The following is a 13,061-nucleotide window of genomic DNA, read 5'->3' on the forward strand; positions in this document are numbered from 1 at the left end:
GACTTCTTCAATTGTCAACGGTTAGAGTCGATTCCAGGTAGCGGCTCATTATCCGATTTGACTACTTTGGTCTAGTAAACCCCGGGCAGCTGATCAAATCATTAATAATTCAGCAGCTTCATACCAGAAACATTATAAGAGAACGCTTTGAACGACTAAAACCGCTTGCCTTACACCGCTTTTCAGGTAGAATAACTCCTATTTGATGAGCTGCAACCTTCTCCCATATACTATACAAACATAAACTCCCATGATTATACGTATCACAAGAACACAATAGTTATCGTTGAATATAAATTATACACGAGATTAGCTGGAATCCATGTTTATTAGCGTTATCTTTAGATGGAAATAAACATAATATGTTGGAACTTGTATCTTCTTTGGAGGCGGTGTGTATCAAATTAACTTTATTCAAGTACAAAAACAAATACAAGCAAGTCACAATAAAGATGAGCACCTTCAACTGTATACAATTTATACCATTTGTTTTCATTTCACAATAAATAAACAAATTGATCATTCAATCAAATCTTTTAATCATCCAGTTGTATTTCCTACTCCTTGAAGAAATGTATTATCTTTTTCTGTGGCGCACTCTATGTTTTGGTGAAAGAAGGCGTTCACTACCAGTGTCTATGTCACCATGGGGATATAAATACCCACGTTTTAGCCCTCCTCTCTTCTTCCACCTCTCAGCTTCTCTGCTCTTTCTGCTTTTGCCACCTGCCTCATTCTTCTTCTTTGGAGGCGGTGTGTACTGCTTGTGACGGGGGAGGTCTGCAGGGGAAACTTTATCATCAAAGTACCTCCCGGACCTGTTCAGTAATCCTCCTTCTCGCCTGGCTTGAGCATCTTTTCTAAGCCTCTTCAACTCCTGTCTCTCTCTGCGCGTCTCCGGCCACTTCTTCCTCCTGCTAGCCCGGCCAAATGTCTCCTGATGCATCCTGCTCCTCCCCTGGACAGGCTGAATCCCCTCCCAACATCCGCCTGTTGCTTCAGACAAGTGCTGCTGGTCTGACCGCAGGGGTCCAGCACTCAAGAGCTCTGAATACACAGCAGAAATTGAGAAAATGTCCACAATAACTAGTGAGTCGGAAAATTAATTCATATTTTATTTTAATGTAACGTGAAAGGGGATCCATAACAAGGCAAACATGCAGCAAATCATGAAACAACTCTGCAGCTCCACCTAGCGCCTTTCGGCACACTGAGTGGGTTTTACGGCCTACAACGTAACCATTTTGATTGATTCTCTGCTACCATTAAATCTGTTTTTAGTCTCAGCAACGCAGCCGTTTCTAGAACAAAAGCTCAGGTAAAACCAAATACTCTATTTGCCCAGCACCTAAAGTTAGACAGCAAGCAGTTAATGAGCAGCTGGTGAGCGTAATAGCTGAACAAGAAAATAAGATACAGCGCAGGGGAAGCAGTAGCCTTTATAAGGTATGCCAAGCTAAAACTAAGGCAATCAGCCATAACAGTGTTACCAAAACATTTTTTTAACAATTATATTTATAGTAAAGTAAAAAATATTTCAGAGAGGTGTTGACTCAACTGTACAGTCATTTGTGGTGCTTTTGAAAATAATTCTGTTATCTATTATTTGTCCACATAATTAATAGCCATGATAACCATAAGGAAACATGTTCAAAGATAAAGCACATTATTAAGCTTATGCTTATATAATTGTATAATATATGTTTTGTCACCTTTTGCTCTTTTCTGCTTCCTGGAGCAACATTGGAGGACGTCATCGATGGTGTCGTAGTGGCAGACGTATGGCAGTAGGGCAAAAGTCCCACTCACCATCCTTGTTTTAGTGCACTCCTAATACCAACAGTGTAGATCAAAATAAAAGTGAGTGAGCCATTCGAAAAACTACATTTAAGTGCAATCCAAAACAAGATAGAGAAAAACAGGGAGAATATCTTGTACTGGGGTATAGAGAGGGGAAGAGGAAGGTGTGGCAAACCAGGGGGAGGAACCAACCACAGGGGGCGGAGCTCCAAGCTCCGATTCAGGGAGGTGATAAGGGGGATATATTATCCTGTGCAGGTGCTACAGCCACTAGGAACGTGGCATTGGTCACACCTGCGGGCCATCAGTTAATTGGAGGTAGAGGATATATCTAAAGAGCAGAGCAGACACTGACGGAGGCCGACATAACAGGAGACAGAGGAGTCCCAGGGGGCTTAGAAGAGGTAACAACCAGGACTCACCTCTGTCCCAAACAGGACAAAGGAGCCGGTGACACGATGGAGAAGACTGGGGGGCACTAACTAACTATTTCTGTTGGAAGTTGGCCTAAGGAGCCGTTATTTTGACCTTGTTATTAAAAGGACCATTTTTGTTTTGCAATTACTGCCTTTGAGCCTCTTGTTTTATACCTGAATCTGACCTCCCTTCCCTCGGGTTGCCACAAAGGCAACGATAGCCCAGAGACAGTGTGGACAGAGGAGAAAAGAGGGATAACATGCTATGTAACGCAACGTTATAGTCAAGAAAGAGACCGTGAAAGTAAAAGAAGGATCCCTCTCACTTACATAACCATGGTGTCCCCTCTTTGAACAGTTGTAACAATGAGCAGAGAATTTCTTATTTTTGAGGATATGATCTGTCCATGGTCTGACTGGAAGCTCTAAACCGATCTGGAAAAGAAGTCACACAAATAACTTATTAAAGTGGGTGAAAAAAAATACATGAGTTCACCTCTGAAGTTTTATCTCAAACTTTAATTCTCACCAGCCTGTTAAGAGGAACACATAAGATGGTCCTTCTTATTGAATTATTTGTATTCTCTCTTTTGAATTGGTGGTGTTAATACAACCAGAAAGGACTTTTAATATCTAAACTCGTTATGCACCTATTATTGTGAAGAAGAATACGATAATAAAAGTGCATTGAAGTCAAAACACTAACTCACTGTCAAGTGGTATTGTCTCCATGTATCAGGGCAGGTCTAAGGAAAAACCAAGAAACAAAAAGAAAAATATTCGTTTTAAACAACACGGTAGGGAGCATAAGACGGATAAGGATCTGCCAAGGTAGAATAAAACTTCATGAAAAAAGGCCCACACACGCCTGAGGCTAAATAATACGTCAACTCAACTGACAAACCCGTTCATGGTTTCCTTCAACACAGAAACCCAAATCCCAACATAAACTCACATCAGAGAGGTGACCCGGCATCCCACAGCGCTGGCAGTGTTGGTTCCACACCTGCGGCCTCTCACAGGGCCTGCGACCATGTGACGGCAGTCCACAGCTGGGACATGGGCGGCCCCCACAGTGCCTCTGGACGTGGCCCTGGATCCCACAGAGAACACAGGTGGTACACTTCTGCTGACAGAGACAAAAATAATAATGCAACATTGATAATAATAGTTTTTTTCCCTTGCAATTAGAAAGCATGAACTTCATCATCAAGTTGACTTAAACAAAGAAAGGGACGATCGGAACCCTTCGAACTTCTGACGAAGTGACTTCAGTCAGATAAAAATCTTGCTAGTTGTGTAAGTATTTCTGAATCAGGGTTATTATTCAACTCGATTAAGCTCCTAGATTGGTTATTTATTCTACAAAACCTTGTTATCTGCTTTATACCTACCAAATGACAGCGCATTATGTGTATGTCAAATAAAAGAGCTGGATGAGTGGGTTCCTTTACCTTTTGGCTGTAGCAGCTTTTAGCAAGATGTCCCGTCTTATTGCAAATGTTACAGAACAGAGAGCGATCAGCCGTGAAATAGCGCCTGGGCAGAGAATGATCAGCACCAGGCTAGATGATGTGAGAGGACAAAAACGGGACATTATTTTAAAAGATAGTATTGTAAAAATGTCTTTCCTTACTATTACCACTGTTTCCCTCAACAGAAATAAATAAGCTTGTATTTAGAATTTCTGAAAATGAATAGAAAGTAAATCAAATGCTACCTTGTCTTTGTCTGATACAGCCCAGGTCTCCTTCACAGTCTGATCTATAATGGAGACAATAACCCAGCAGAGTAAGGCTTTGTATTCCATAATTAATGTTATTTGTGTGTAAATTTCAGGCAGAAAACTCAAAACAATAAAAGCTAATATATTAATTGAATATACAACCTTAATTGAAGAAAATATGAACCTTGAACTAGATTAACTCCAGTATTGTTGTATTATTAAACAAGTGTTGCTATGCCTTAAATTAACAGAACCTGTATGATTTTTAAGGATTTTTTTACAGCTTTTCTTGTACTGCACACAGCCACTGGCTATCAGTGATAAACTAACCAGAACATTGTGTGTAAATGTGATATAAATCACAACAGTATAAACTAAAGCCCAACACTAAACGGTCATGAGTGATATCACCACACATGGGAGACTGCTGTATTAGTGAAGGGGCGGTCGCCCTTCGGGGGCTCGATTACCGGCTCCACAAATCCATGTCAGTGTGTCCTGTGGCAAGACACTTGGACTCAAATTGCTTCCACCAGTTGGTGTATGGATGAGTCTGAATGGGTCAATGACATTCAGCGCTTTGAGTGGAAGAATAGTAGAATAGAAAGTGGATTCACCTCTTGTATACCGCAGCCATCCACTGTGGAATTGTATTGCTTCATATTTGATTCTTGTTTACTCTAAAAACTTTGAAACAGGATAATAGATTGAGTACAGTCTGACCTTCCTCCTCGGAGCAGTTGTTGTAGCTCAGGTTGAGCTGGATGCTTGAGTCTCCCACCTGCTCCTCTCCTCCAAGGAGCATCCACTTCTCAATGGGATGGTCACTTTCATCCTCCTCCTCCTCCTCCTCCTCCTCCTCATGGAGGGAGTCTGAAGTGGAGGTAGGACTCTGGTTGCCGAGCGCCCGTCCAGAGGTGATGTTGTATGTCAGGAGGAGCGGAGGAGAGGTTTCCCTGCCGAGCCGCGCTGCCCGCTTACCGATGCTGTGAAGCTTCAGGTGACTCAAGTTGATCTCTTCCTCTCCTTCTGAACTATTTAAGTCCCCAATAAAGAAGTTCTCGTCCTTGCTCCCAAGCTCACCATCATAATCTTCGAGTTCTATGCTGTAATCCATAGTACAACGTCAAAAGAGCAGCTGAAGAGCACCGCCTAGTGGCGGCTAAGCGCAAACAGCGGTAGCTAATAGCTCGTTCAAGTTACTATAAACGTTTATATTGTACCGAGCAAAACAAATTTCTGGTTGTGTATTGTTTTCTTTAAACGTGTAATTATGAGGTGTATGTGTAGTAGACAATCCAAATATAGTAGCACGTGGTTTGACATCAGCACCGCCGGTGGTGCTATGCTAACTTTAGCTATGAGCTACTTTAGCTATAACATTAGCTCTGTAAGCTAATATAGGTAAATAGGAGGACATAACTAAGTGAAATGAAGCCCATAATTACACTTTAAGAGTGCTTACCGTTTGTTTATAACAAATATCTTGCGACTGCACACAAAGTACGGTAGCAATGTTTCCTCCATACAACTGAAAAGGCTTTGTGACTTCCACTCTTGTTTATATATTTTGACGCTTCCCTCTGAAGAACTTTACCGGCGTTTCCGGGGTTAAATTGTTGGACAACCAAAACTATCTCCAGTGATGAGAAACACGGAGTTAAGACAATAAATTCACCCCTGAAAATTGGAGTGGAGAATTAGATTGATTTTGTCACCATTTGTAATATAAGCCTACTACATTTAACAGATTCTATATTTGTTTTTTTATTCTTTTTTATTCTTATTTTATTATATCTGTCAGGCTGTGTTTATAATGTGTATGTAAATACTTGTATTTGGAAAGTATCACGGTATATATTCGGGAATTTATCCTAGAAGAATTGAAATAAACGGTGATCAGTTTTAGAAGGTAACTCAATAGATAGACCCACTGAAAGTTTTTGAACATACTGAAGTACATACGGAAGTAAAAAAAACAAATAGTATGATCTGAAGTATATACCTAAATATACACTCACCGGCCACTTTATTAGGTACACCTGTCCAACTGCTCGTTAACACTTAATTTCTAAGCAGCCAATCACATGGCGGCAACTCAGTGCATTTAGGCATGTAGACATTGTCAAGACAATCTCCTGCAGTTCAAACCGAGCATCAGTATGGGGAAGAAAGGTGATTTGAGTGACTTTGAACGTGGCATGATTGTTGGTGCCAGAAGGGCTGGTCTGAGTATTTCAGAAACTGCTAATCTACTGGGATTTTCACACACAACCATCTCTAGGGTTTACAGAGAATGGTCCGAAAAAGAAAAAACATCCAGTGAGCGGCAGTTCTGTGGGCGGAAATGCCTTGTTGATGCCAGAGGTCAGAGGAGAATGGCCAGACTGGTTCGAGCTGATAGAAGGGCAACAGTGACTCAAATAACCACCCGTTACAACCAAGGTGGGCATAAGAGCATCTCTGAACGCACAGTACGTCGAACTTTGAGGCAGATGGGCTACAGCAGCAGAAGACCACACCGGGTGCCACTCCTTTCAGCTAAGAACAGGAAACTGAGGCTACAATTTGCACAAGCTCATCGAAATTGGACAATAGAAGATTGGAAAAACGTTGCCTGGTCTGATGAGTCTCGATTTCTGCTGCGACATTCGGATGGTAGGGTCAGAATTTGGCGTCTACAACATGAAAGCATGGATCCATCCTGCCTTGTATCAACGGTTCAGGCTGGTGGTGGTGGTGTCATGGTGTGGGGAATATTTTCTTGGCACTCTTTGGGCCCCTTGGTACCAATTGAGCATCGTTGCAACGCCACAGCCTACCTGAGTATTGTTGCTGACCATGTCCATCCCTTTATGACCACAATGTACCCAACTTCTGATGGCTACTTTCAGCAGGATAAAGCGCCATGTCATAAAGCTGGAATCATCTCAGACTGGTTTCTAGAACATGACAATGAGTTCGCTGTACTCAAATGGCCTCCACAATCACCAGATCTCAATCCAATAGAGCATCTTTGGGATGTGGTGGAACGGGAGATTCGCATCATGGATGTGCAGCCGACAAATCTCCATCAACTGCAAGATGCTATCCTATCAATATGGGCCAACTCTTCTAAAGAATGCTTCCAGCACCTTGTTGAATCTATGCCACGAAGAATTGAGGCAGTTCTGAAGGCAAAGGGGGGTCCAACCCGTTACTAGCATGGGGTACCTAATAAAGTGGCCGGTGAGTGTAAAGTTCAGCACTTCACGCTACCAGTCACAGCGGTGGAGACATTGGAAGAGTTGTTTGTTCATACAGCCTTTGTAGGTCTATGTACTCAGCTTGTGACAGCCTGTTTGTATTTTATTTTTTCGAAATGTATTTACTGTTTTTGTACTATCTGGACCTTGAGTCTGTAATAAAGAGTTGTTGAAGGTTGTTGTTGTATACTATAACATTTAACCTAAGTTATGTATGTATTTCTTTGCAGCAGAGGATAAAGCATCCATGGCTTTTAGTAAATTTTTTTACAAATAAAGCCCAATATGAAGCATGCTGATGAGAAGTATCCTTCGATTCTTTGCTGAGACCTAAAGGGGGCATCATCTGCCAGTCCTATCATCTCAAAGCATTCCAATTGAGGATTCAGCTTGTTTAACAGGATTTTAGAAACAATAACCTTTTGTCAGCTTTACGTAACACATATATCATATTTCTTTCAACTAGATCAAAAACCTTGATTTTTAACCTTCAAGATGTATGCTTTCATGGTACTTAAAAGCCATGCATACTATGCATGCTGCACTGCAGATGTGATGTTAATAATTGTTGTTACACGTGGTTCCGGAGCTGCAAAGGACTCTTTTCCTGTGGCTTTGACCAATAATAACATTGAAATTAATAACGTTAATTATTTTTAATTTTATTTTTTGCACAGTGGACGGTCTTTCAAAGGGAACACTTGTTTTCTTGGACTTTGCTGTGATATTGTGTCAATGAAAACTAAAATGAGCGTCACATCATGTTGCGCCGTTGTTTTGTGCCTTTTCCTGTAGATAGCGTTTCAGGATTGGGAGCCGCCGGTTGACGACCGCTGATCTAACTGTATTATGTTTTCAGAGGACTGTTTACTCAATGTTGGAAGAGATTTAAAATCAGACCTTTATTATTCTCACAAACTGAGGGCCTTTTGGGGCCTTAATCATTTTCAAAAAGTTGTTAAATTTGGCATGGATAGCTGGACTGTTAACAAATTTGATCATTTTTTGGTCTCACATTTGGGTATATATGGTATTTTGAGAAGGCTTTTATTTTGGACTGGTACATCCGGGTATTAAAAATGTCTCTCGAGCGCCCTCTAGAAACTAAAACAAAGACCACACTTTTGGCATTTTTGGCAATTTCTCCTAAGAGTTTGATTCTCACGAAACCTTCGGTGGATCATTATTGGTTCAATGTGGCGTTGACATATCCGATTAGTGCTGATAACTCATTGTTTTGATGAGATATAGCTAATTAACTTTGCAACGGGTGTGGCTTATTCTGGCCTCACCAAAATTATAGCATGTGTAAACATTGAACCCCTGAATACACTCTACTATTTTCAGAAATTTTGAAGAATCGGGGGGCGCTGCAATTAATGGTTGAAAATCTGCCTTTAACTTTGGAATGGTACATCCCAAGGTCCTATCACCAAATCACACCCTGGTGTTGTGTACTCTCTACCTGAAGTGGAATAGTCATGAAAGTATTGATTGTTTCCTTTTAAATCTAATCTGAAAATGACTAAATGTAGTCTGGTGATTGAGATATTGAAGGAAATTAGCTCATCTATGGTATTCTGAGAAGCTTACATTTTGAATGGTACATCAGAAGCTCCTGGTTATATGTTGACATAAAAGGCCTAAGACCATGATAATGTCAAAGATAACGTTTGCAAAGCGGGCATTCCTGGCGTTGCTCCACACCGTTAACGACTACTGACTTGCGAACACTTTGTTCGACGGCCGCAGGGTTCCTGCCCCAACGTGCAAGGAGCAGTGAGGACCCCTCCAATGCTGCTCGCAGCTTTTTTAAATTTAAAATTTGAAATGGTATATATAATATTGATCACTAAATATATATAATCAGTCATAAAATTACTAGGCAAAATATCTCAATGGAGTTATACAGTCAAACAACTTTTTAAAGCAGGTGAAGAGGAGCAGCTGTAGTTTGTGGTGCATGTCACACAAACTACAGCTTGAAATGAAGCATTCTGGAAAAAAATAAATAAAAAAGAGATACTCATAAATAGAAACTTCGGTAAAAAGGAAATGGATTACACTAGATTACACTGACCGGTGTATATCTAATATTTATTCATATTGTAACACAAAAAGTTACTGAGGTGAACGTTTAATTCAGGGCTGTACTACATCACACTGCATTAGCTTTATAATGGTTTCATAAAGGAGCACATTGGGTACAGTAACAACAATTAAACAGTAAATATTGTACTGGATAGTAACATTCCACACACACCTACCTTTTGTCTTCTTGTTACTGAAACATCAAGAGACTGTGTTGAGGTCCTCGTACAGTTAAATACACAAACATCACTATTAATTAAATTGGTGATGTAGCTGAACCTCTTCTGTGTCTGTATATTAATAGTGATTTACCTCATAGTATTGTATGTATAAAGTATAGTGATCAATGAGGCTACATTCCGTAAGATCATTCATCATGGCATGATCATTTGTGATTAAAGTCATAGTATTTAATATCTATGATACAGTTATCATGGAGGATACGGTTAGATAGGTGACATCATTAGTGATTAACATAGTATTTAATATATGTGATTCAGGGATCAATAGGGCTACAGTTATATTTACATTTTCAAACAATGAAATAAAAAAGAACATGTTCAAGCATATGCACCAGCTGACCAGACATTAAATAGTTTCTTTGAAGCTGAAGTCCTGCTGCCGGTTTAGAGTATCAATGACGGTCTCCTCATGTCTTTGATTAAAACATCGTTAGTTTTAATGCACAATGATAAACAAAAACAAGCTGCACTCTGTGGATACAGACAAGACGTCAAAGCTACATTTAAATATGAAGTTATGAATCTAAACTCTGCACTTCAACAGACGTAACGTTACCGGTGAAAAACATCAGTCACCACATTAAAAGTTATGAAGATTGAGCCCAGTTATAGTTATATCTCATGTATAACCGCTACGGAGACGTGAAAACCAGACGAGCATTTCACAGAAGACTTGCCGAAAACAGGCTGCTCTCTACAGGCTGAAATGAACTGACCGCCAGGTGCTGGAGGGTCTGGCGGTCCGTTAACTCCACCTCACATCTCCGACATCCACGGAGCAATTTGTAACGAAGGCTAAATGTTGACAAACCAACCGCAGAAATGTTGCTTTAACAACTACATTCTCGTCTTAAATAAGTTATCAAATTACATTCCGTTACTTAAATATAGTAGTATTTATAAACTTCGAAAATACTGGGATATTTGGCTCTCACAAGAACTGACAAGCCTGCTCCGATGCATGCCCGTGGGCGGGGCGAGTAACATCCGGGTATTATGGCCGTTGAACATCAATGCCATCACGTGGTACTTGATGACGTCATTCAGCTCTGAAGTTGAACATTGAACAACAAGAAGACAAGCAGAAGAAGCACAGTGAACTCAAGTCTATCATTTTGAATACAGACAGTTTCACAGTCCTCTGACTGGCCTCACCTTCAAGATGTTAAACAGAAGCCTTCAGGATTTGGTGGTACAGCGACAGGCACCATTGACTATTAATGAAATCCGTCCCATAACTCGTCAGCTACTTGTGGCATTTATCGCGCTAAAGGATATCGGCATTCTTTACACAGACCTTAAACCTGAAAATGTTATGCTTGTTAACCACCAAGATGAGCCGTTCAGGGTGAAATTAACTGACTTTAGTTTGGCCATTCCAGCCTCTGAAGTGACTGAAGGAATGATTATTCAACCTTGTGCATACCGAGCACCAGAAGTTTTCTTGGACCTCCCCATATCAGAAGCCATTGACATGTGGGCACTGGGGTGTGTCTTGGCATCTCTGTTTTTTGGCCAGGATATCTTTAATGGAGAATCAACATACGATGTTATGAAAACTGTTTGCTGTCTCCTGGGTCAGCCACAAGACCACCTGCTAAATGCTGGAAGAGACACTGAGCAGTATTTCAAGAGAAATCGCTGCTCTGCCAATTCACAATGGACACTAAAGACACCAGAAGAGTACAAGGAGCAAAATGATAATCAGCTGCAATTGTCAAAGTGGCAATTCGACCATGTCGGAAATTTGGCTGAAGCAGTAGACAAATATTCAAAGGCAATTGATAAGGTTGAATTGGAAGACGAAGAGGCATTTTTAAATCTCCTTCAAATGTTGCTCGATTCAGATGCTGAAAAAAGAATAACACCTCAGCATGCCTTGGAACATTCTTTTGTAACTATGAGCCACCTGGAAGACTACGCTCACAGAAGCTCCTATACACAAACTGCATTTGAGCTGATGGGCAATTTCGAAAGAAACATGAAGTCACCTGACTCAGGAGTTGTTTTCTCAAGCATAGACAACTCCAGGCCTGAGGAAGCACACTGCATAGGATCCAGATGTGGAACTCCAACCTCACTGCAACCCTCAGAGGAAAAAGAGATTTCAATACTCTGCAACAAGTCTGTACAATACAAAGTATTGGAGTGTGTTGGAGAAGGAGCTTTTGGCCAAGTACTCAAGTGTGTCAATTTGAAAAGAAACGAGAAAACGGCCATAAAGGTCCTCCAAGACGTTGATGATTACATCAATGAAGTGGAGATGCTAGAAATGCTCAGGACCCTTGACCCGGAGAAAAACAACTTGGTGAGATTCTTGGACACTTTCGTAGTCGATGACATGTGTTGCATCTCTTTTGAGTTGCTAGACAGGAGCCTTCACGATTTGGTGGTACAGCGAGGGGGACCATTGACTCTTAATGAAATCCGTCCCATAACTCGTCAGCTACTTGTGGCATTGAACGCGTTAAAGCATATCGGCCTCCTTTACACAGACCTGAAACCTGACAATGTTATGCTTGTAAACCACCAAGATCAGCCCTTTAAGTTGAAATTAATTGACTTTGGTTTGGCCATTCCGGCCACCGAAGTGACGGAAGGAATGATTATGCAACCTTGTGCATACCGAGCACCAGAAGTGTCCTTGGGCCTCCCTATATCAGAAGCCATTGACATGTGGGGACTGGGATGTGTCTTGGGAGCAATGTTTTTCAGCCAACATATCTTCCATGGAGAATCAACATACGACGTAATGAAAACTGTTTGCTGTCTGCTGGGTCAGCCACAAGACCACCTGCTAAATGCTGGAAGAGACACTGAGCAGTATTTCAAGAGAAATCTCTGCTCTGCCAATTCACAATGGACACTAAAGACACCAGAAGAGTACAAGGAGCAAAATGACAACCAATTGCAATTGTCAAAGTGGCGATTCGACCATGTCGGAAATTTGGCTGACGCAGTAGACAAATATTCAAATGCATTTGATGAGGTTGAATTTGAAGACGAAGAGGCATTTTTAAATCTCCTTCAAATGTTGCTCGATTCAGATGCTGAAACGAGAATAACACCTCAGCATGCCTTGGAGCATTCTTTTGTGACTATGAGTCACCTGGCAGACTACGCTCACAGAAGCTCTTATACACAATCTGCATTTGAGCTTATGGTCGTCTGCCCTGCGTGTGATTTGGACGAATGTTATGGATTTTCCAGAAATTACGAAATCAACATGGAAACAACTGACTCAGGAGATGTTTTCTCAATGATAGACAACTCCAGGCCCGAGGAAGCACACTGCATAGGATCCAGATGTGGAACTCCAACCTCACTGCAACCATCAGAGGAAAAAGAGATTTCTATTCTCTGCAACAAGTCTGTACAATACAAAGTATTGGAGTGTGTTGGAGAAGGAGCTTTTGGCCAAGTACTCAAGTGTGTCAATTTGAAAACAAACGAGAAAACGGCCATAAAGGTCCTCCAAGACGTTGATGATTACACCAATGAAGTGGAGATGCTAGAAATGCTCAGGACCCTTGACCCGGAG

The 13,061-nt window shown here is 41.1% G+C and overlaps 1 protein-coding gene across 2 annotated transcripts; it reads right to left on the minus strand.

Moving 5' to 3' along the window:
* Positions 1–401: 401 nt before the first annotated feature.
* Positions 402–5,561, minus strand: LOC119211542 (zinc finger CCHC domain-containing protein 7-like). Of its 2 annotated transcripts, none has more exons than XM_062560610.1 (9): positions 5,408–5,561; positions 4,666–5,048; positions 3,937–3,980; positions 3,671–3,781; positions 3,172–3,345; positions 2,927–2,962; positions 2,547–2,651; positions 1,713–1,830; positions 402–1,047 (listed from the first exon to the last, which is right to left on the minus strand). In XM_062560610.1, the coding sequence occupies exons 1-9, from the start codon at positions 5,467–5,469 to the stop codon at positions 578–580; spliced, it is 1,503 nt and encodes a 500-aa protein (XP_062416594.1). In that variant the 5' UTR covers positions 5,470–5,561; the 3' UTR covers positions 402–577. The 2 variants fall into 2 exon arrangements, with proteins under 2 accessions (XP_062416594.1, XP_062416595.1); XM_062560611.1 differs by having other exon boundaries at positions 3,172–3,342; positions 5,408–5,560.
* Between the last annotated feature and the right edge of the window lie 7,500 nt (positions 5,562–13,061).

Source organism: Pungitius pungitius, chromosome 2 (assembly GCF_949316345.1).
Source record: "Pungitius pungitius chromosome 2, fPunPun2.1, whole genome shotgun sequence".
Lineage (NCBI taxonomy): Eukaryota > Metazoa > Chordata > Actinopteri > Perciformes > Gasterosteidae > Pungitius > Pungitius pungitius.

Excerpts from the sequence above, each read along its gene's own strand:
- LOC119211542 (XM_062560610.1), bottom strand. The coding sequence starts at position 5,469 with ATGGAGGAAACATTGCTACCGTACTTTGTGTGCAGTCGCAAGATATTT. Across the intron at positions 3,981-4,665 it reads CAACTGCTCCGAGGAGGAAG|ATCAGACTGTGAAGGAGACC; the intron begins GTCAGACTGTAC and ends TCTCCATTATAG. Across the intron at positions 2,963-3,171 it reads TGCCGGGTCACCTCTCTGAT|ACCTGCCCTGATACATGGAG; the intron begins GTGAGTTTATGT and ends GTTTTTCCTTAG.